The sequence below is a fragment of the Ostrea edulis genome, chromosome 4, assembly GCF_947568905.1.
Source record: "Ostrea edulis chromosome 4, xbOstEdul1.1, whole genome shotgun sequence".
NCBI lineage: Eukaryota > Metazoa > Mollusca > Bivalvia > Ostreida > Ostreidae > Ostrea > Ostrea edulis.
In genome coordinates, this window is record NC_079167.1 from 81,394,485 (window position 1) to 81,419,414 (window position 24,930).

The 24,930-nt window shown below is 37.4% G+C and overlaps 1 protein-coding gene across 4 annotated transcripts in view; it reads left to right on the plus strand.

Moving 5' to 3' along the window:
* The window catches only part of LOC130046494 (sacsin-like), a 40,964-nt gene extending 16,827 nt beyond the window's left edge, over positions 1-24,137 (plus strand). For 2 of the 4 annotated variants that reach the window (XM_056163930.1, XM_056163929.1), the window contains exons 5-11: positions 1,246-1,346; positions 3,621-3,734; positions 4,963-5,110; positions 5,381-5,590; positions 7,090-8,433; positions 10,147-21,074; positions 21,704-24,137. In XM_056163930.1, coding sequence (XP_056019905.1) covers positions 1,246-1,346; positions 3,621-3,734; positions 4,963-5,110; positions 5,381-5,590; positions 7,090-8,433; positions 10,147-21,074; positions 21,704-21,994 — 13,136 coding nt within the window. In that variant the 3' untranslated portion in view covers positions 21,995-24,137. Of the gene's footprint in view, positions 1-1,245; positions 1,347-1,633; positions 3,270-3,620; positions 3,735-4,962; positions 5,111-5,380; positions 5,591-7,089; positions 8,434-10,146; positions 21,075-21,703 lie in introns of those variants that run through there. The other 2 variants (XM_056163931.1, XM_056163932.1) reach the window with 2 other exon arrangements.
* The last annotated feature ends 793 nt before the right edge of the window (positions 24,138-24,930 follow it).

Below are 24,930 nucleotides of genomic sequence, written 5' to 3' on the forward strand. Positions count from 1 at the left end.
TACAAAACTTATATTGAAGAACATGTTTTTCTGGATTGTGCAAGGAGAATGTTTACTGAACATAGTATCATTAATATCTCTTTTTATCTGCTTCATACTTAGATATTCTATTGAAAATTGATATCAACGGCAACCTAACAAATCAACTTTATGACAATCAGTATGGTTTCATCTCCATCATCATCTTCCCAAATTTATGTAGCAATATTCCATTATCGCCTGCATATGGTGTGTATATATCTCAACTGATTCGTTACACAAAAGCTTGTTCTGCGTATGGTCAGTTTTTAAATCAAGGCAGGCTACTGACAAACAGGTTGATGGTGCAGGGGCTTCACCAGTCTCGTTTAAAGTCAGCATTTCGCAAATTTTATGGTCGTTTTAACGATCTAGTTTGCCAATACTACATATCATTGGGTCAATGCTGTCTGCCGTGTTTCAAACCGTTCTTGGCACACTGATTTTGACTACGGAGATCTTCGTTTACCTGATCATAATGTAGGGCTCATGGTGGGTGTGATCGGTCGACAGGGGATTGTTCCTCCTAAGCACTCCTGACCCCACCTCTTGTATATCCAGGAATCTGCGTTGCCCAACTACCTATTTTGTATTGCTAATAGGAGTTTTGAAACTGATCACTGTTCGTTATCTTCCCCTTTCATGAAGTGGTACATATATTTACCACAATTGTGACATTTTCATAAGTTCAGTGATACAAAAGTTAAAAAAAGTCATAATTTTGTTAAAGAGAAAACATTAAAAAAATAAACATTACATTTGATTGTTAAAACAGTTCTCTGACAGATACACTAATCGCACTAACAACATGCAATTCTTGATCTATTTTTGTTGTGTGATATTTAGGTGATCATGAAGGTTTATGTACCTCTTGTATAAGGGGGGAGGGAATATTACAAGTAAATATCATTTTACAAGATAAATTACATGTCTACAAAGGTTGTATTGCAATATGTTCAGAGTATAAATCATCAAAGTGACAATATACAGTAAAACACGCTTATAATGAACACACTTCTAGCGAATCCACGCTTATTGTGAAGTAATAAATATTCCCCTACGAGAGGAAAATAACAGAGAAGCTATTGAATATAATGAAGTTGAACATAACACACTGTTTTTTGCTGGCCTGAAGGTTTGCTATAATTGTATTTTACTTTACATGGTTAGACTAAATATGTTGGGTAGAGTACGGAATTTTACTGATCCAACTGTTACCCTTTTCAGAGGATGGGGATAGCGATTATGAAGGCTTGGATGAACCTCCAATTCGGCGACAGTTACAGAACATCCTGCAACAGTATCCAGATGGTCCCCAAATCATTAGGGTAACACATTAATATCTTATCATTTAATCACCAAATCATTAGGGTAACCCACTAATCTTTTATCATTTAATCACCAAATCATTAGTGTAACCCACTAATATCTTATTTAATCACCAAATCATTAGGGTAACCCACTAATATCTTATTTAATCACCAAATCATTAGGGTAACCCACTAATATCTTATTTAATCACCAAATCATTAGGGTAACCCACTAATATCTTATTATTTAATCACCTAATCATTAGGGTAACCCACTAATATCTTATCATTTAATCATCAAATCATTAGGGTAACCCACTAATCTTTTATCATTTAATCACCAAATCATTAGTGTAACCCACTAATATCTTATTATTTAATCACCAAATCATTAGGGTAGCCCACTAATATCTTATCATTTAATCATCAAATCATTAGGCTAACCCACTAATATCTTACCATTTAATCACCAAATCATTAGGGTAACTCACTAATATATAATAATCACCAAATCATTAGGGTAACCCACTAATATCTTAATTAATCACCAAATCATTAGGGTAACCCACTAATATCTTATTATTTAATCACCAAATCATTAGGGTAACCCACTAATACCTTATTATTTAATCACCAAATCATTAGGGTAACCCACTAATATCTTATCATTTAATCACCAAATCATTAGGGTAACCCACTAATATCTTATTATCTAACCACCAAATCATTAGAGTAACCCACTAATATCTTATCAGTTAATCACCAAATCATTAGGGCAACCTACTAATATGTTATTATTTAATCACCAAATCATTAGGGTAGCCCACTAATATCTTATTTAATCACCATGTCAACTTACTTTTCATTTGATCATTTTTATACGTCTGTCGAAGATGTACTATGGTATGGCTTTATCCATCTGTCTATCCGGACCTTGTGGGCAGTATACCAAAAAAAACCCGTAAGCTCCAGGATATTGCAACTTAGTATAGTTCAAGGTCACAAGTCAAAACTCAAGGTTGTAGTATTACGGAAAACATTGTAGGCAAGATACAAACCAAACCATAAGCTCCAGAATATTGCAACTTGTTACATTTCACTTTGATCACCTCGATGAGGGGAAGATGCCTACTTTTTTCTATGTTAGAGGTCAAAGGTCAAGGTCGAAGTATCACAGTAGGAAGGAAGACCTTGTAGGCAGGATACAAACCGAACCATAAGCTCTAAGATATTGCAAATTGGTACGTATGATCACCATAATGAGAGGAAGATGCCTAATATTTTTCAATGTCAAAGGTCAAGTTCACAGTGTCACATAGTAGGAAAAAATTGTAGGCAGTATACAGACCGAACTGTTGCGGCTAGAACCATCAAATGTGGTACACGTACACTTTATGCCAAGTAGAAATATTACATAGAGAGAACATGGTTTGTCTTGTTTTTGCTATGCAAAGAAAATATTTCACACCCTGATGATTGCTGATACTTCTTATAGCCAAGTTCTACAAATCATGGCATAAGAAAAACACCCCATATTAGCTATTCATGGGCGTATTATGTACCGGCGGCAGTACTCTTGTTTAAAATTTCTAATCAATACATGAATGTATGAAGTGACTGATTTCATTTTCTCAAACTTATACTGTCAGCCAACTTTAATTTTGTGTGCGAGAAATGTATGTGATTTTTACAAGCTTTACTTTTGTTGGTGAATTTGCTCCGAACCAATGATTTAGCTCGACATGGCTTAAAGACAAGTTGTATATGAAAGTTGAAGATAACGAAAAGTGATCAATCTCACAACTCCTATAAGCAATACAAAGTAGAGAGTTGGGAAAACACAGACCCCTGGATATACCAGATGTGGGATCAGGTGCCTAGGAAGAGTAAGCATCCCTTGACAACTGGTCACACCCGACGTAAGCCCTATATTTTGATCAGGTAAACAGAATTATCCGTAGTCAAAATCAGTGTGCATAGAACAGCTTAACAATCAGTATAAAGCATGTCAGACAGCATTTGAACCAATGAAAAGTTGTATTGGCAAACTAGAACGTTGTAACGACCTTAGAATTTGCGAAACCTGATTTTAAACAAGACATGTATGTTGTGTATGTTGGCCGACTTGTAAACATTGATCATCTTTGACACCTGTCCCAGTTGAGAATCACAAACATTACTCGTCACAAGAATGTTTAGAATAAGGATTGCCTTACAGTATCTGTTTTAACTATTTAAATAGATGATGTGATGTAATTGTTTCACCGTCTGTTTGTTGTTTTTGTATAACAGGAGTTGGTGCAGAATGCAGAAGATGCAGAAGCCAGTGCCTTTAAAGTCATGCTTTGTGAGAAGGATCATTTAGGTCCAGGAGATTTTCATCCCATGTACAGGAAAATTTTCGAAGTAAACAAAATTTTATCACTTAATCTAAAGAACTTCTAAACTAGTAAGCTTTGCTTATATTAAATTAACTTATAAAGCTTAATTGCCCTGTACAAATTTAGGGGTTAAAAAAGAATTATGAGGTAAGCTCTTATTTTGCCTTTAAAATGCTCAGTAAAGCTTTGTGAGGTTTATTTCCTATGGGAAACTAACTCTTAAATCATGGATGCGTCATCTGTCCATTGCTATGGACTAGTTTTATCAGTTAGAATAATTGTCCAGGACAAACTTAAGGTACCTTAAACAATATACAATTAATCTATTTTCATTTCTCTTTCACACATTAACCTGAAATTTGCTGTGTAGCTTAATTATGGATCAGTGGTCACTATATCATATTGCAATTTGATTCATTTAGATCTCTCTTGCAGGAATTTTGCCCCACAGTTTTCAAAGAAGGACCCTCTTATTTTCAGAGGGTTGGTATGGGTATTACAATGTGCATGTTGGGATGAATTTGGAAAATCAAATTCAATTTTTGAGAAAAATGCAGGTTGTTAAGCATGTCAGTTTTCAGGAAATACTGCAAAAAGAGCACATGATGTGTAAGGTGAAGATAACGAACAGTAATCAATCTCATAACTCTTATAAGCAATACCAAATAGATAGTTGGGCAACACGGACCCCTGGACACACCAGAGGTGGGATCAGGTGCCTAGGAGGAGTAAGCATCCCCTGTTGACCGGTCACACCCGCCGTGAGTCCTATATCCTGATCAAGTAAACGGAGTTATCCGCAGTCAAAATCAGTGTGCCAAGAACGGTTTAACAATCGGTATGAAACACGTCAGACAGCATTTGACCCAATGCGAGGTTGTACTGACGAACTAGATCGTTATAACGACCATAGAATTTGCGAAATGCTGACTTCAATAGAGACTGTTGAAACCCCTGTACCATCAACTTGTTTGTCAGTAGCTTACCTCGATTTAAAAACTGACTATACCCAGAACAAGCTCTTGCATATCGAATCAGTTGAGATATATAAACACCATATGCAGGTGATAATGGAACATTGCTACATAAATATGGGAAGTTGACGATGGAGAAGCTGAAATCATCCCGTTTGTCATACAGTTGAGTTCTCAGTTTGCCGTTAATGTCTAGCTCTTCTCACGGTTTTCAAGTGAGGATCCTCTTATGTATGAATATTGAAGATGTGCATGAAACAAAGATTGCATTTCTTGTAGGGGCCAGCCTTGTGTACATTTAATGACGGTGTCTTCTCGGAAAATGACTGGAAAGGCATAAAAAAGATTTATACCAGTGTGAAGGAGAAAGATGCCCTTAAAATTGGACGATTCGGTTTAGGATTCAAATCAGTATTTCATCTTACAGGTAATCTTCCCTCATCATAGTCTCTTACCGCAATGCAAACAATGTCACATAAACTTAAGGTAGAAGAGGATATCATTATAGGCAGATGATAGTTACCATTTAACTTGCACAGTGGCCCATGTGCATCTGCTGTCGTATTTCACATCACATCCAATTGATGTTTACAGATATGTTGTACTTTGATAGCATATATCTTTATATGTTTCTTAACATGTAAACTGCAAAGACGTTATTTGAGGCAAGGTTAACATTTGGTTAATTGTTCACTAGATACGCCTATCATAGTGAGTGGAGACCGATTGCTGGTCATCAACCCCACTAGGACCACAGAGAAAGTTTGTCACAATGTCACATTCAAAAAGCTGACCTCTGAAAAATACAAAGCGACTCTTTGGCCAGTACTAAAGAAAGTTTTCAAAATGGATGCAGGAGGATTTTTTGGATTTAACACATCTTCGGTGAAGAAGGAATATTATCCAAGTATGTATCAAACCAGTCGTTTTCTGTACCGGATTAGTGCTTCCTGTTACATGTACTATTCTAGGTCACCAGAGTCGGGTGATTTATTGCAGTCCGTCACCATCTGTTAAGTGCATCTTGATGATGAAAGAACTTTTCAAATTAGGTATAGAGCCTCTTTGGGGTGATCAAAACCTAAATTGTAAATTTCTTGACTTTCGTACTTTAGGTGCAATAGTGGCAAAGGAAAATTCCAAAATTTAACTGATTTTCAAAGTTTGTCACAATGTCACATTCAAAAAGCTGACCTCTGAAAAATACAAAGCGACTCTGTGGCCAGTAATAAAGAGAGTTTTCAAAATGGATGCAGGAGGGTTTTTTGGATTTGTCACATCTTCTGTGGAGGAGGAAAATTATCCAAGTATGTATCAAACCAGTCGTTTTCTGTACCGGATTAGTGCTTCCTGTTACATGAACTATTCTAGGTCACCAGAGTCGGGTGACTTATTGCAGTCCATCTGTTAATTGCACATTTTTATCTTGATTATGACAGAACTCTTGAAATTAGGTATAAGGCCTCTTTGGGATGATAGAAAGCTAAATCGTTAATTTCTCAACTTTCTTACTTTAGGGGTAATAGTGGCAAAGGAAAAGTTCCAAAATTTAACTTATTTTCAAAACTGAGATCTTCCTCTGTCTAGTGTTGTATATATGAAGGGAAAACTAAATGTATTCTACAGTCCCAGCATTGTTAGACAGAAAAATCTCCCATAGATAAAGTCGGATCTCGCACTGGTGATAATGTAAAACTTATACGGTACCAATTTTGATGCACCAGATGCGCATTTCGACAAATAATGCCTCTTCAGTGATGCTCAACCGAAATGTTTGAAATCCGAAATAACTATGAAGTTTTAGATCTAAATATAGCCAAAAACAGCGTGCCAAACAAGTGGAGCCAAATTCGTCCAAGGATAAGAGCTATGCATGAGGGAGATAATCCTTAATTTTGAAATGAATTTCTAAATTTTATAACAGCAATTAAATATACATCCGTATTTTCAAGCTAGTAACGAAGTACTTAGCTACTGGGCTGTAGAGACTCTCGGGGACTAACAGTCCACCAGCAGAGGCCTCGACCCAGGGGTCATATCAGAAATAAATTACTGTAAAGTTCTGGCAAGGTAATTCTTATGCTCTGAAGATCAAATGTTGATGGGCATATTGTTTTGTCCTGTTGGTCGTTCTTTCCACTTTAATCTTGCTCTTAACTGTTAAATTGTGAATGATAGGAATGTCAAATTTTATATATGCATTCCTTGTGACAAGACCTTTGTTTTTAATCATGTGGTCTTGACCATGAAGTTTGAGCTATTTTTAAGCAAAGTTAAGCTATGCAATATCTCCAGAAGTATTTTGTCTACAGATTCCTTTTGGCAAGACCTTTTACTTGTATCTTTATTGTCACAGGGAGCATACATAGTGATTCGCAAACACGACTGGGTGGTTTTTTCTTTCAGATACTCTGTTTTGGTTTCCCTTGCGACAAGAACCATCTTCACTTCTGGACAAGGTCTGTCCACCCTCCAAGATAAAGAGCCTAATGGAGTCCTTCAGGAAAGAAGCTGACACCATTCTCCTGTTTCTTCAGAACATTAACACAATCACCATCATGGAAAACAAGGACAGCATACTGTATGAAGTTACAATAGAAGGAGTAGGTGCATCCAAGCAAGAGTTTTCCAAATCCAGAACATTCATAAAGAATCAGTTGAAGAGCTTAAAAACTAAACCAGACCATTCCTTAAGCGTCGCTTACAATGCTCAGCTGACTACCAGCAATGTGAAAGAGGGACACCAAAAGACAGCAATGTTCAAAATAGTCAGCTTCTTTCAAGGCACAACTGAAATGTCACAACCTCTTAGGAAGCTGTTGGAGGAAGGCGACAATGATCCGTTTGTAGGGGTAGCTTACCCATTGCAGTTAGATGAATCGTTCAATGCACACGTTTTCTGTTTTCTACCTTTGCCTCTGCAGTCCAAAAGTTTGACCAATTTACCCATACATGTGAATGGGTTCCTTAACCTTGATCCAACAAGGGATCATGTCTTACAAGCCACAGCAGGGCAAGTTGGAAAGAGAGATGATAAAATCAAATGGAATGAGCTGTTGATCATGGAGGTAATGTCTCAGGCATATGTGAAGCTGTTTGTGGATCTCAAAAGGGAAGGTAGCCCCGCAGAAGTTATCTACCGTTGTTTGCCAGAGGTTAAAAACGTTGACTGTAAACTATGGAGGAAACTCCTTCCACCAGTTTTTGAGCATGTCCTCAAAATGGAAGTCTTTCAGACTGAAAGAGTAAAGAAAACATGGGTTAGTTTTGAAAATGCTGTATTTGATGTATTTGATAAGGAAGAAAGAGAAATAACCAAAGAAATAGAAGACCAAGTAATAGAACTGCTCAAAGACTATGATGAAAACATAGTCGTGTTGCCCAAGAATTTGAAAAGTTTAGTGGAGTCCTGGACTATGTACAGCTTTCTTCTTGAAGTTCATCCAAAAGTAATCAGTTCAAGGTATGTAGCTGACCTTTTACACAGAGATCCACAATATAAACTGAAGTCCAGAGAAAGCAAAATAATCCTGCTAGACTACTTTTTGAGATGTGCTGATCCTAAGGATTTCAGAGAACTGGAATTGTTGCCCTCAGATGATAAGACCCACTTTCTGTCTTTTGTATCCAAAGGACACTTATACTTGTGTTCCGATAAAAAGACAGCTGCATTGTTTCCAAAGCTGGAGAAACAGTTTTTGTCAGATTTGCCAAACGACATGTCAACCAGGCTTCTGAAAATTCCAAACAGTAAGTAGATTTACAAAAACACTACAATATGTTACTAAACTTAGTTGTTATCGGTTAAGATTATCAATTTCTTGTAAGGGGGGTGGGGGGCAAATGTGGCAATATCTAAATCTCATTCACAAGCTTGTACGAGTACTGCTGTTCTCAAAATTGTTGATTTCAAGTTAAAATCATTTTGGAAATGAAATAAAAGATATCATAATCAATCTAGAAACTAGCAATTTAAAACAAAACTGTTTGACTTGGACTAGACAACAAATCTAGCCACGCAGACTGAATAAGAAATGCTTCGAACAGAATTTTTCACTCATCAATATGTCACAAGCAGTAGACGTGCCACAAATTTAGACTTGGGTGATGTAGAATTAATTGATTGATTGAATGAATATTGTTTAACGTTCCTCTCAAGTATCTTTCATTCATATGGAGACGTCACCATTGCGAATGAAGGGCTGCAAAATTTAGACTTATACTCGGCGCTTACGGCCTTTGAGCAGGGAGGCATCTTTATCGTACCTCACCTGCTGTGACACGGGACATCGGTCTTTGCGGTCTCATTTAAAGGACCACCCCATTTAGTCGCCTTTTACGACAAGCAATAAATACTAAGGACCTATTCTAACCCGTAACAGAATTGGTGATATCGCAGGGGGGATGTTCGAACAGTTGCTGTGACCTAGGTTTTTACGGTCACAGCCTTGAGCACAATGAATAGGCCAACATTTGTGGCACTTCAAATATAGTTGGCTTGATATGAGTGAAAGATTCTTGAATGGGACGTAAAACAAACAAACAAAAAACAGTTACTGCCAAGAAACGAAGCGGTATTGATCGATGAAAATATAAGACACCGTGATTTTGATTTGAACGTATTTTATTTTCATACGGCGGGTGTGACCGGTCGACAGGGGATGCTTACTCCTCATAGGCACCTGTTCACACCTCTGGTGTGCCCAGGGGTCCATGTTTGCCCAACTATCTATTTTGTATTGCTTGTAGGAGTTATGAGATTGATCACTGTTCGTTATCTTCGCCTTTCATTGTATAAGCGCATATTTTCAAACGGTCTGAACACAATTCTCACCTGTTTTATAGCTTTGCCATGGGGTGTAGATATCTTACCTTAGGGCAATGAATTTCACAGTTTTGAGGAGGAAAAATTGTGAATTTCATTATTCATGTACATTTGTATATTGGGAACTGAGGAGGAGGGCTAAAACCTAACATATACACAATGTTTAAAATCTTTCAGTAGACAAACTGTTGAGTAAGGAGACATCTACCAAATTTGAAGGAATCTGATGTTCCGGATCTCTTGGTCAAAAGTTGAAAATGACATGGCATTTCTAAGAATCCTTTCCTTTACTACTGAATATACATAATGTATGGTGAACAAAGTTTATAGGAATAGCTTCTGCAAACAAGGTTTAGATGATCTATAGGAATCTACATGTCTATCCCCCACCCCCTCTTCCTACTGTGCATCTCGGCAACAATTTTGTTTTAAAAAGCTCATTCTTCATACAAAAGCGTCTTGCATGTATGACCATATAATTTGCAATGGTAGATTACAACATCTTTAGCATATTCCATTCTCCAGGTTTGAAAGATGGATTCATTGCACCGTCAACATGTTACAAATCCTATGTATATGCAAGGTTTTGGTGTGTGTTGTTCAAGAAACTACTAAGGGCATTTTGTTGTATTTTATAGATGTGGTGAAGGAGTGGACTCCTGAATATTTCTCACATCTGCTCAAAGAATCGATCAAACTTCAGGGAATCAAATCGGCCTCCATGCTCAATAGCCAAGACAGAAAAAAGGTGTCATTGTGGATTAAACGAGTATGGACATTTTTGTCAGAAAATGAAGAATTGATCCAACAGGTTGAAAACCTTCCGATTCTACTGGAGAAGGAAACTGGAAAAGAAATTATTCAAAGACTGCATGTCTTGAAAGGAAATTATATGCTAACAAAATCACAGAATTTGTCTCCACTTCCACATTCAGTGAGAACAATTTTGGAAACTTGTGGTATGATATTACTAGAAGAAGTTTTATTTGTCCAATATCCAACAGTTACAAAGTATATTGCACAGCCAACAGTCAAAGATGTTTGCAAAGTGTTGGAAAAAGCCTTAAGAAATGATGAGAGATGCATTGACAAGATTAATTCTCTACCAGAGGCAGTGAGAAAACAATTTGCTCAATTCATGGCAACTTGTGCCCCATGTGATATGACAAATTCCTTAACCGAATTTCTAAGGAGAGTGAAATTATTCCCAGTATCCTATTCACATGGAGCCACCCAAGACCTTTATGCAGTTAATGGTGTTAACGGAATAGCACCCAAAGGTTTGAAAAAATTTCCTGTCAAGTATTGCACTCTTCTGATCGATGGAAATTATCAGCATCTGTCTTTTGTTGAGAGTTTGGGTTGCCAGGAATATGAAGAAGAGAGGTTGATGGAGGAGACTTTGTGCAGAATACGTAGGAAAGAAGTTTATCAAGCAAGGGAAGTGGCCATGTTTATGAAATATTTCATGGATAGACTCAATGACTCTACCCCTAATGAGCAGTTAGAGATTGCATCTGCTATTCCCTTCATTAAGAATGGAAATAAAGAATTGAAACCTCCAAAGGATTTCTTTGATCCACTGAATGCTGAATTGTGTGAGCTTTTCCTAGGAGAGGAAAATATTCGTTTTCCAAATAAAACTGGAAAATTGCAAAGCATTGCTTCGAAACTACACAAACTGAAGATAAAATCCACTGCAGATGTCACCACAAAGGATTTATTAGAAACAATCACTTTTATAGAAGCAAAAGGTGCAAAACTAGATTCCTCTAAACTGAAGAAGAAGGCAAATGCTTGCTTAAACTTTGCTACGAATTTGCAGCAAGATTCAAAATTTGAAGATTTCATTAATAAAATAAGGCAACTGCATTGGATCCCAGTGATGAAAATGAGACCAATCAAATATCCAAAGCAGATGAAATGGAGAGGAGAGGAGAAAAAAGGACCATGCAAGCCCACCGAAGCTTGTTTTCAAGATCATAGTTCACTAGTTGGATCTGTGTTTTTCATATCTGACTGTGATGAAACTCAAAACCTGTTAGACAAATTACTACATCAACCAACCTCAGATTTGGTCATTCAACAATTGAAACATTTATCAGAGAGGTATAAACATTCAAAGAATACAATTGAATATGAGTTGATGCTGAAAGAGTTGTATGAGTATTTGGCCTCAAAGCCCATATGTACAGAAGATTTGAAATTTGAAGATGTTGTTCCAACCAAATCGTCATTAACAAGAAGTTCAAATATCTACCTTGAATTTCTGCCAAATACTCACCAAATATCGTTAGAGCCTTACATGTACCAGTTGAGTGAAAAATGGTTGGAGTCTGGAATGAGAATTTTTTTTATTTCTATTGGCTGCAAAGACAGATTGACATATGAAGATCTGATACTGGTTCAAGAAAAAATCAGTGCTTACCACAACACTAAAAATAGGTCATTAGAAAGCACCGAGATTGAAAGAGATTTGTCAATGATGGTTAACATTTTGGAGATTTTGAAAGAAATGCGAGATGAATTATCCCAAGAAGAACTTTCTCGTGTTTTATTTCCTATTCAGACAAAATCAAAGAAACTTATTCTAAAGCAATCTCTTGAATGCACTTATACAGATGATAATTCTCTAACAGATGAATTCTCAGAATTAGAAGAGGATGCAGAAAGAGAGGAAGACAAAGAACTTCAATTTGTTCATGAAAGGATTAGAAACTTCATTGCAGAGTGCCTTGGTGTTCCTTCCTTGACACGTAGAGTGATGGAAAGTGGTGGAATTGTTGATTTGGAGTTTGAGCAATGGGGACAAGAGGAACCACTCACAACAAGGATACGAAATCTTTTAGATGATTACACAGATGGCTTGTCTGTATATAAAGAAATGCTACAAAATGCTGATGATGCTGGAGCAAGCTGTATGAAAATACTATACGATGAGAGAAAAAATGAGCAAGCAAGAACGGGTTTGATCGATAAAGGTATGGAAGAGTGCCAAGGACCTGCCCTCTGGTTTTACAATGATGCCAAATTTGAAGACAAAGACTTTCAGAATATCATAAAACTTGGAGGTGGAACTAAAAAATCAGAAAAGACAAAAATTGGTAAATTTGGATTAGGATTTTGTTCCGTTTACAATGTGACGGATGTCCCCAGTATTGTCAGTGGAAAATACCTTGTTTTCTTTGACCCACGAACAATACATCTAGGGAAGGCTATCAAGGACAAATCAAAGCCAGGTCTTCGCATTCCTATATCAAAGGTGGTGAATAAGTTCCGAAAGCAGTTCATGCCTTACAATAAGATTTTCCAATGTGATCTTTCACCAGAGAGTCGTGGGGGAGAGTATGATGGTACTCTCTTTAGACTTCCTTTACGCACTGCTAAACAGGCTGCAGACGACCCAAATGGCATCTCAACAACGGAGTACAAACGGGGAGAGGTAGTGTCTATCATAAAGAAATTCATGGAATCAGCCGGCAATCTATTACTGTTTACCCAAAATGTGGGAAGAATAGAGCTACACTATCTGCAAAGTGATGATCCAGAAAAATGTGAACTGATATACTCGGTTGAAAGGAATATTGGACACGAACAATGTATGAACATTCTTGAAGAGGCCAAACAAAGGATAGATGAAGATATGGTTCAGACATTACAATTTGATATCGCAGTAGAAGTGAATGCCACTGGCATCAAAAGCCTACTAGGGAAAGATTTTGAAAATATGATGACTGGATCAACTTCCAACTGGATTGTGTCCTGGGCTGTTTCAGACACGGAGCTAGATATTCCAGGATGTCTTCCTGTAGCCAGTACAGCAATTCCTCTCTCTTTTTCACTCAATGGCAGTGGACAAGTACCCTATGGATTTTACAACACTGGACATGTATTCTGTTTCCTTCCCCTTCCACAAAAAAGTCAAACAGTAGTGCATCTCAATGGATGTTTTGCTGTAGAACATAGCAGAAAGAGAATTGTCTCTCCATCTCCAGATAACGTGTCAGAAGAACGTGCAGACTGGAATCATTCTCTGATGTCACACGAACTTAGCATGGCTTATGTAAATATGCTGGAAAATATCAAAGAATGTGCTCAGTTAGAAAACTATCTGTACTCCACAGCATGGCCAGTGTCCCTTGAAGGAAATGCTTTCAACCCACTTGTGTGCGGATTTTATGAAACCATTTCTCAAAATGATTCCAAAGTATTTTTTTCCAATGGGAATTTACTTCAGAAGTTTTCTCTCAAGGAATGTGTTTTTTTGGATGGTGATTTGCAAAATGATTCCGTGATTGGTGAAACTGCCTTCCAGTGCTTGCAGCAGTTCAATCCTTTCCAGAAACAAGTAATGTACATGGATTGTACAATACAAAAGGAGTTCGAGAATGCCAACTGTGAAAATGCCTTGCAGGCACAAATATGTTCTGAGAAAAGCTTTCACACACAGGTATTCCTTGTTAATCTTCAAAATGAGTTTTGGAATTCTGAGATCCGAAAAGAAGTTCGTAGAAATCTTCTGAAGCGCATCCTTAGAAACAAAGGTCTTTTAGAGGTTCGAGAAAAAATGAAAGATATTGAATGTATTCCAACAAAGCCCGATGGATTACTGCGAAGACCTTCAGATTTAATCAATCCATACTCTAGAATCATTAGCGACATGTTCTGCGACTCTGATAATAGATTTCCTGATGATGAATTCATGTCACCAGATGTCATGGAATCTCTAATGTCTCTTGGGATGAATACAGATCATTTGCCTGATGCATTATTGCTTGAAAGAATACGAAATGTAAATATGTGTGCTCAGATTGATTGTGACTTGGCAAAGAACAGATTTAGAGCTGTAATGAGATACATGACACATTGCAGTGTATCTCCATATGTGTTAAAAGAAATACAATGGATTCCATTTCTTCCCATAATGGTAAAGCCAAAGAACTGGCCATGCAAGTGGTTTTCAACCAGAGAGTTTCATTTTGCAGCTCCTAATGACTTGTTCAGGATGGATTGCAAGTTCCTGATAGGAAGTGTTCAAAAAATTCTGGATGAAACCATTGTAACTGAATCGGGAAATGGATTCCTGAAAAAACTTTTCATTAAGAGCGTGACTGACGTGAAGAATGATCTTGTTATTGGCCAGCTTCAAGCTATTTCAGAATTACGAAACAGGGTCACAATTTCTCTTGAAGAATCTACCAATACTGAGAGGATATGTGATGCAGTATATGATTATCTAAACAGGACACCACAATATGATTTGAAATGCTTTCAGGATTTACCTTGTATTTGGTTATCAGCATCTTTCACATTGGTGAAACCATGTTGCTCATCACTCTGCAGTTCAGATGATGCCCCGCCCTACGTTTACAAAGTTGATCCCAAGTGGTCCAGGTACAAATCTTTCCTACTGAATGTGGGTGTTCATCAGCATGTAGAACCAGAGTTCATATTGGAAATTTTGAGAAGCATTGAGATGAAAGAGGGGGAAATTGTGGACAATTTGGATGCTGTTGTCAGACTGTACAATTTGCTATCTAACAGTAAGTGTGTGAAAGGTTTTCCACAGCTTCTACCAGACCAAGATGGTATAATGAGAAAGCCCTGTGATATGTGTTTTGAGGATGGAAATGAAAAGATTACAAATGCAGATAGACTGGTTTTCACTCATGCAGATCTAAAAGTCAAAACATGCAAGAAATTCAAAGTGCATTCCAAAAGTGCAAAGTTTATTCGAAGATTCTCAACAGGTGTTCCCTTTGGACAAAAAGAAAAACTTGTTACAAGAGTTAGAAACATTTTGGAGGACTACCCATGTGATATTTCAATACTGAATGAACTAGTCCAAAATGCTGATGACGCAAAAGCAACAGAAATACATTTTGTGTATGACCGACAATCTCATTCTACAAAGGGACTTTTTGACGAATCCATGAAGGGTATTCAGGGACCGGCACTTGTTGTATTTAATGACTCATGTTTCTCTGAGAAAGATATTGAAGGAATATCAAATTTAGGGGAGGGCAGTAAATCTACTGATCCAAACCAAACGGGTCAGTTTGGGATCGGGTTTAATGCTGTTTACCACATCACCGATGTTCCATCTTTCTTGACCAAAGGAGAGCAAACTCCAAATGGTGGAACCTTGATTATGTTTGACCCACATTGCAGATACATACCTGATGCAACTCAAGAGAGTCCAGGAATGAAAGTTGATGATCTTGATTGTGTCAAAGAGAAATACACAGGTACTTACAACACCTATCTCCAGGAAATTCTCCCAGCTTCTACAGGAACTTGGTTCCGTTTCCCCCTCCGAACGAAAGAAATGGCAGAAAAATCAGAAATTAGAAAAAATGGGGAAATTAATGAAAAGATCATGAAAGACATTTTAATGAAATTTCAAGAAGAAATGTCCAGATCTCTTTTATTCTTGAATAATGTACATAGCATAAAATTGTCAGAAATTAATGAAGAAGGGAAGATGTCAACTTGGTGTGAAGTAACCACTGAATTTCTTGAAGATTCAGAATCAAATGAGATGAGATTGTTTCAGTTAAAGTGTGATCGTGAGTTGCTATCATTGAAGAAAGGAGAGATGGTAGTTGGGGGGCGTCCTGGATTTAGTTGTAATTATCGCATTGCTTTGAACGGTGAAGTTTGTGAACAGCAATGGCATGAAATCTGGGCGATTTCAAGAGTATTCGGGACAATGACAGCAGTGGCGGTACCAGATTTGTTGAGGAGTGGTTACAGGACGGAGAGAGTGAACCTTTCACCAAGAGCTGGAATTGCAGCTTGTCTACAATCAAATTTTCCTTTTGCAGAGCAAGACGATAATTTTGTTGACTTTAGCACGAGTTCGCCGTTAATTTCTCATGAAGATTGTCATTTTATGGAGCAAGACAGTGATTCTGTTGACTCTCACATCAGTTCACCGTTAACTTCTAAGACATCCAGGGCATTTTGCTTCTTGCCATTACCTGGACCAACTGGGCTCCCAGTCCATATAAACGGTCACTTTGCTCTGAATTCGAGCAGAACACATATCTGGAGAGATGACCAAAAAGAACACACTTTAAAGGGTTCATGGAATGAATTGATATTGAGTGATGTTTTGCCATTTGCATACATAACCTCCATGCAGTTCCACAAGCAGATCTTGTTTACAGATTCTCTGGGTATTCATGCAGAAAATATTGAAAAGTACAACAGATATTTCCCAATCATTGACCAGATAAAAGATGATATATGGAAAACAGTTGTAGAGGTATTTTACAACAGAGTTCTGTCTCATGAAATTGCCTTGTTTCCAGTATTGCTTGATGAAGAAACGATCACATCAATGAGGAAAACGGACTTCATTCTTGCAAAAGCGGCCATGATCCAAGACCGGAAAAATTCCGTGGTTGCATTTGTACCTTTGAAAAGCAATGAGCAGGAGTTCCCTGCATACTTTAATGAAATAGAAACGACCTTTGATATGAATCAACATATTTCAGAAAAAGAAAGGTTCTCCAAGATCAATCAGATACTTCATGCTTCTAAGATAGAAATGACTGCAGAAATCACAAAACTTCTTAAGATGCTCGGTCTTAAACTTGTGGATTCAACATCTGAAATATTCAAGAGTATTCAAATATCTTTAAATGGTGAGTTTATTCCAAAAGCTGTAGATGTTCATGATGTGATGCAGTTTTTACGATCATGGAAGACAACGCATGTCGATAAGTGCAGAATTGAATCTGTAGATGTAGAAATTGGAACATCACTGTTGATCGATGTGACAAAGGTGATGTCATTGTTGTCTTATTTCTTTCAAACTGGTGGACACATCAAACAACTTGAGGGAATTCCATTATGTGTCTTGGAAAATGAGAAATTGACATGTTTTTCTAGATTATGTCCAAAAATAGTGTCCGAATTTTGTCATCTTCTGAAGAAGTCTAGTGAGTATTTCGTGCATAAAGAGTTGGTTCCAATTTTTAAAGAAAGAGATCAAACTAGCCCATGTGTGAAGAATTTGACTATAGCACAGTTTGCAGAGTTATTGGAACAGAATATTTCGATCATCTACAGGAGTAAGAACCCTGTGAAGTGGAATAACTCTGACGTAGAAGAAAAATGGATTCAGGAAGTATGGCAGTTTCTTTCATCAACAGACAGAACAGAGATGAGAGCAAATGAGTGCACCAAATATCTCTCAGATTGGTGTCTTGTTCCTGTTCAAACCAGATCAGGGCAAGCTTATTTATATCCCTTGTGCTTATCCTATGCTGTTTTCAGTACTGCCTCTGAATGGGATGATAAAACAATATTAAACATGTTATCCAGTATGCAATTTCCAAGATTAGTGAAGCAGAAGTCTTACAATAGTAAGGTTCTTCTGAATGATTTGTGTGCCTCGGAGTTGACACCACATAACTTACTGAGGATGTTTCAGTATCACAAAGAGATGTATCGTGAAAGCATATCCACCATGACTGCTGCTAAAGTGTTGCAATTTTTGCTGGCCAAACTACACACTGCTGTGAAAAGCAAAGATCGAAGAACTCTACAAATTTTTCGAGACACATGCCTCTTTGAAACTCTAGATGGCCTTGTCACAGATTTGCCAGAGAATAAGAAAATAATCTGCTTTAAAGATAATGAAGATATACCATTGAAAAATCTTGATTCAGTGTGTCAGCGCTTAGAAATTGAGATGCTCAAGAGGAAAGACTTGCTGGAAGATTTTGATGTCGATTTCATGACACTGGAAGACTTTTATGTTGATATTTTCTTGAAGCAGGCAGGTTGTTTGGAGAATTTCATCATCACGACTCACATGCAATACATTAGAGATGCAAAGTTATATTTGTGTGGTCGCTCACAAGAGATGAAGAATTTGTTGTCGGGTATAGCATGGATTAAAAATGAAGAAACTGGAGAACTTCAAAGAGTTTGTGACTTTTACTCACCGTATGTAAGGGTTTGTAATCTTTTATGTTCAAAAAAAGATTTATTGCCCTCAGAATTCCATGATAACAAGTGGAGGTGTTTCATGGAATTCTCCGGAATCAAGACAGAGGTACCATTTGATCTGTTGCTGAAGTTTGGTAAGCAGATTGAGAGCTCAAGTAATGTAGACGAATATGTTGCAGAGAAATCTCAAGTCCTTGTTGATTACATTTTACAACACAAGAAAATGAAAGATATGGGATTTCCTGACTTTATGCGGAAGTTCAGAAAAATTAAATGTGTGGTTCCATTCCAAGTATTACCAGAATATACAAGCATACTTCCTCAACATGAACATTGTGGACTTGTTTGTTTTGAAGGATCAGTGGCGTCCCGAGGTTGGGAAATCATGTGGTCACGGTGCGACATTGTTCCAGAGAAAACCATTAAAAATGTGGACAGAGATATCCTGGGGATTAAGTCTGTACCGGATGTCAGTGATGTGATAAATCACATTCACACTCTTTGTCGAGAATTGAGAACAAGACAATGCTCAGTGGAGTTTTCAAAGGTGTTGATGGAGCAAATTTATAGTAAATTAGATGAATTATTGTCTACTTCATGTAATAGTAGACTCGTCACTGAAGAGCTAAAACGAGGACTGACAGAGACACCTTTCATTTATGATAAAGCTACAGACAAATTCCTTCATCCATACGAGGTTGTGCTACGTCTCGATACGGGAAAGTGTATAGACAGTTACCTCTACAGAGGTCCGGAAGAATGGGGCAATTTTTACGAAATGTTCAGACAGATAGGTGTGGAGGATCAGCCAGGATTTTATCACTACTTACGGTTATTTCATTCACTGCGTAGTAAAACATCTTCAAATACTATGACACCGGATGAATTAGGTATTGCTAGAAATGCCATAAAGGGGTTAGTAGCGTCTCTTCAGCCTGAAAGTCTGTCAGGTCTTCAGCTTCCACAGATAGTTGATTTATATCTGCCTTCAAAAAGCAACAAACTGATCTTGTCAACTGAACTTGTTTTGTGTGATCGAGTATCTTTTGAAAGAAGAATTCCAGCTGAGTTTCCAATAGATTATGTAAAGACAAACTCAAAAGAGACCATGGAATTGTTAAAGACACTAGATCACCAATTCAGACCAAAATTGATGTCACAGCTTTTTTACGAGGAGTCCCTTATAGGGCCTGAATGTGAGGATAATGGAATGTTGTATAACCTGAGAAGGGTGTTTCAGTCAGAGACGTTTTTGAATGGAATTCTTGGTTATATTCAGAAGAAGAAGTCTTCAAGCATCACAGAGACACAGAAGTCGAGAATTAAGCATGCTTTTCAAGATGCAAGGTTCAAAACAGTTTCTACACTTCAAACAATTTTGAATTACAATGGTACTCGGGTTGATTCAACTATTGAAGACAAGTTTATATACTATTCAAAATCTGAAGGAAAAATGATGATTTATTTGAGAAATGATCCCTCTCTGACTTCATTTGAAAAGTGTTTCAAGGTATGGAAAAACAAGCTATGTCAAGTTTTGTGTCTATGCTCTGAGTGGTTGCTGTCAAGAGAGGAGGATGATTTGATTCAGGGACTTCTTCAAACCGAGTCTGATTCCGACATTTTGGATATTCTTGCAAAACATGAAGTCAAGTTACTATCAGGAACTTGGTCACAACTTGGTTTACACATTCCCTTAGACCAGCATGATTTGATTGACAATGGATTTTGTGACTTTATGGAAGAAGAGATTGTGGCATATGAAAGACTTGATCCAGTAGCAGACCACAACAGTGATGACAATATAAGGGTGGTGGACTCTGAGTTTATTTATGTACGTGTGATGAAGAAAGAAGATGACTCATCAGAGGAGTTCCCCATGTATACAGTGTTTGATGGCAGCCAGGATATATCAGTACGTTCAATTAAACTATATAGAATTATTCGCAAGACTGAAGAACAGTCAGCAGACCTGGTACCTTTTAGCACTCAGCGGATTCGAAGTGAGGGTACGGACAAAGAAAGAATTTTTGCAGATATCAGAAGAATGTTAATTGCTGCATGGAAATTACCAAGGTCAGACAGAAGGAAAGTCATCAAACGACTATTTTTGCAATGGCATCCAGATAAAAATCCAGAAAATCCTAATGTGGCAAAGGATGTAACTCAGTTTATCCTGGATATAATTGGAAAATTGCAACGAGGAGAGATTGGAATAGAAAATTACTCATCAGGATACAGTACTGGACATCGATCTTCCTATCACTATGGTACATCATCAAATGAGTGGTACACTTTCCAAGAAACAGTTAACAAATGTAGCAGCCGAAGACAGCAAAATAGAAGAAAGTATTATTACACATGCTCTGGAGGTAGTGAATACAGCCATTTTGGTTATCATGAATATCAATATTATGACAGATGCTCTGGAGGTAGTTATTACAGGCCACCAAATCCACAACCAGCTGTTGCTCTGCAGTGGTTGAGGCAGTCTAAGTACGACTGTATTGCAGCTCGTCAACAACTGCAGGCCTGTATAGCGTCACTAAACGGTGGGGATGCAGTGAAAACATGGAACTGGATATGCTACAAATCTCATCAGGTACTTTTATTGCATCAGTTTCTTCTATTTTGTTCCAGAAGGGATTAATTGTTGCTAGATGAGATCTACTTCACTCGAGCTTATTTCATAGCAATTTTCCCTCTTCTTCAGTTGAATTGTTCTGTGGGATCCGGGTTAGAATAAATCATCAGTACCCCTTACTTGTCATACGAGGTCACTAAATGGGCCCTTCCTTCGGATGAGACCGCAATCACCGAGATCCCATGTCACAGCAGGTGTGACACGATAAAGATCACCCCCTGCTCAAAGGCTGTAAGCACCGAGCATAGGCTTGAAATTTTCAGCCCTAAACCGGAAATAGTGACGTCCCGATATGAGTGAAAATTCTCGAATGGGACATTAAACAATATACAATCAATCAATTTTCAGTTGAATTGATGTTAAGAAAGAATTTGATATATAGTATTCAGCTTTCCTTACTGCTGAAAGGGGTTTCTATGCTTTGAGTCAAGTAAATTTTTTCTCCATTTGAATGCTGATTCTTGACACATTATCTTAACTGAATTTCAGTTTACAGGTCAAAATTATGTTGTTGTAGTCTATGAAAAATAGTATTGGTAAAGGATGCAATGAGGTTTAATAACAATGACATAATTTCTTCATTTCAGTCGTGTGAGAAGGCATTTAAAGCTTTGTTGTATGGTGAGGATGCCAATATTGCCTCCAGACACCAGACCACCCATGATTTGTCGTCCTTGACATCGGCTTCATCCTCTTCAGGATCCGTTCAGGCCTTGGTGAATCAGTTTTCCAACAGCGTCACCAATCTTCACACAACAATGAGATACCCCACCGATGGACATATACCCGGGGACCAGTTCACCCGTCAGCAGGCGGAGGCAGCTGTAGAAATTGCAGAGAGAGTGATTGAGGAATGTGAAAACTGTTTGGGATTTTGACCTCTTTGATTATAAGTGTCATTATACTTGTACGACATGGCTGGTGGACCTATGGTCATAGTGTTCACAACCAATGGGAAAACCTAATTTTTTGTACTATAAACACTATTGTTATTTTAACTTTTATTGCAGTAGATACCAACAACTGAAATAGACTGTGTGAGGGAACAGTACTATTATATAACGTTATTGAATCCATGTCAATAGACTGTGAGGGAACAGTACTATTATATAAAGTTATTGAATCCATGTCAATAGACTGTGTGGGAATATTACTGTTATATAATGTTACTGAATCCATGTCAATAGACTGTGAAGGAACAGTACTATTATATAACGTTACTGAATCCATGTCTTGGGTCTTTTGATATAATGTCATTAAGGCTTGATACACTAACCTAAGATATTTATTGGTAATAAGCCCATGTCGGACATTTCGTTCTTTTTGCGGAGTAATGACATGACCATTATAAATGTAGAAGATCTGCATGTGCTCGTTTTAGAGGAAAAAAGTTTCTCTTAATTTAAATTCTCTTAAACATTCGAGTTGAGGTAAAAGATTCCAAGGGGATTTAAATACAGTACAATATTATTAGATGACATTCAAACAATCATCAGAGTAATAACCAAAATTACAATTCTGTAACAATGACAGATCATTATATTTGGAAACATTGCAGTGTATCGAAACTCCGTACCTGATCAGGATATGGGGCTCACGGCGGGTGTGACCGGTCAACAGGGGATGCTTACTCCTCCTAGACACCTGATCCCACCTCTGGTGTGTCCAGGGGTCCGTGTTTGCCCAACTATCTATTTTGTATTGCTTGTAGGAGTTATGAGATTGATCACTGTTCGTTATCTTCACCTTGCATTAAACACATTTTTACTAACATAATTCGTATTTTTGGGGCGATTTTTGATAACCAATTGTAAAATAGTAAGTTGTAATGTTTTACATAATATTCTTTAGATTAACACAGGAAGTGATGTGGTTTGTGCACCTATGTTCTAGATTTAGTAGATAACAGTGTTTGTACATCCTTCTAACATCTGTAGGTATATTGAGGTTCAGTGTAGTTAATTTTCATCTTAACTGTGTATAGGAATTTGTATACATTTACATATATTATTATTCTGGGATACATGATAATAATCATAATGAATAAATGAAATGATAAATAAAATCATAATAACAATAATGAATAATAAATAAAATAATAATAATGATAGATAAAATTTATATAGCTCCTACATGTAGAGTTTGTCACTGTGTTTTAGCTCACCTGAACTTTTGGCTTGTGTTAGAGTTTTTTCTGATCTAGTCTGAAGTCTGTTATGTGTAAACTCTGGTTATTTACGTTTATTGAAATGGATAACCATACCCCCTCCTTTCAAAAGGCAAAAGAAAGAAGTATAAAATTAAAGTGGAAAAAATCATCAGTGGACAAGGTTCACCTTCAACTTAAATGAAAGCTGAATTCCTCAGATTCGGAATCTTTTAAGGAGGAGGGTTGTAAAAGTTAACCAGGGGTGGGGAGATGTAGCCTCCCTCTGTATCTGCCACTGGACTGTTAAAGTTAACAGGGGTTGAGAGATGTAGCCTTCCTCTGTATCTGCCACTGGATAACGTTAACCAGGGGTGGGGAGATGTAGAGTCCTCTGTGTCTGCCACTGGACTGTTAAAGTTAACGGGGGGATGTAGCCTCCCTCTGTATTTGCCACTGGATAACGTTAACCAGGGGTTGGGAAATGTAGAGTCCTCTGTGTCTGCCACTGGACTGATAAAATTAACCAGGGGTGGGGAGATATAGCCTCCTCTTTATCTGCCCCATGACTATATCGTACATTCAGAGCATGACGTGGTCCAGAATGTGATTACAATAAGGATTTTACACAATAATTAGTTAATATAAGCATTCTCTTCAAAACATGGAGGAACATTTTGTCAATGTTGCAAACAGTTTATTTGAAAAATTTGACAGTGGCCGGTACAGGTTGGGGTTGGCAGTTTTAATTTAATTTTTCTGTACACGGATATGAAATCCAATGCTCAGGTGAGCGATGTGGAATGTAGGACTCTTTCTCTACAGACTTGCTGTTATTCTGTCTTTTTATGTCATGATAAAAGTGAGAAACATTGGTGAATTTTCTCGTTCTTATTAATACTTTGGGATTTTCAGTTTAATTAGGAATTGACGTCCGGGAGGATATTGTCCAAAGAGGATGAAGTGTTGAGTTACCCAATGGACAGGGTAAAAGGAGAGGGAGGATCATCCCATTTCTACCTTCCAAAAGTATCGCTAAATATCAGTGTCACATTAATCTGATGTTCACTCACCCAGTATTTCCTGTCTAAATATATCGGTACTATTGCACCAAACTCTTTCATTACAAACTCAATGTACAACTGAACGTCTAGATATAGACCGTCCTATAACAAATCCTCCTTTAAGACGTCTTCATATCAGTGAAAAATTCTCGAGACTTTAAACAAGATATAATGAATCCTTCAAGTTCATCAGTTTTAGTCCAGGCAGTCAGACATTGTTATACAAATATATGTTGAAAATTACGATCTGATATTGCTTATTTTGAAAGGTGGGAAATCTAGAGCCCCGATCTCTGACTGGCGACAGACCTCTGTCAAATATAATGCCAGACGCAGAGCTTGAAGAACTTGACTCAGTCAGAATGAATATAAAGTGTGGGAGGAATATCAAAATATTGAATTAGACACGATAAAACAAAAACGTATACCAACTATCCTTCTGTATTTAGTAAACCAGAAGTTATCACAGTAGGGTTACATGAGGATTCTGGCTGACATAGCTTGTCTTTGTAAGGTTCAACATTACAACAGTATTTTAAACGACTTTGGTTTAATTCCAAATTGGTAGTCTACTTTGCTCCCACGTTTCCTTTCAAATGACTAA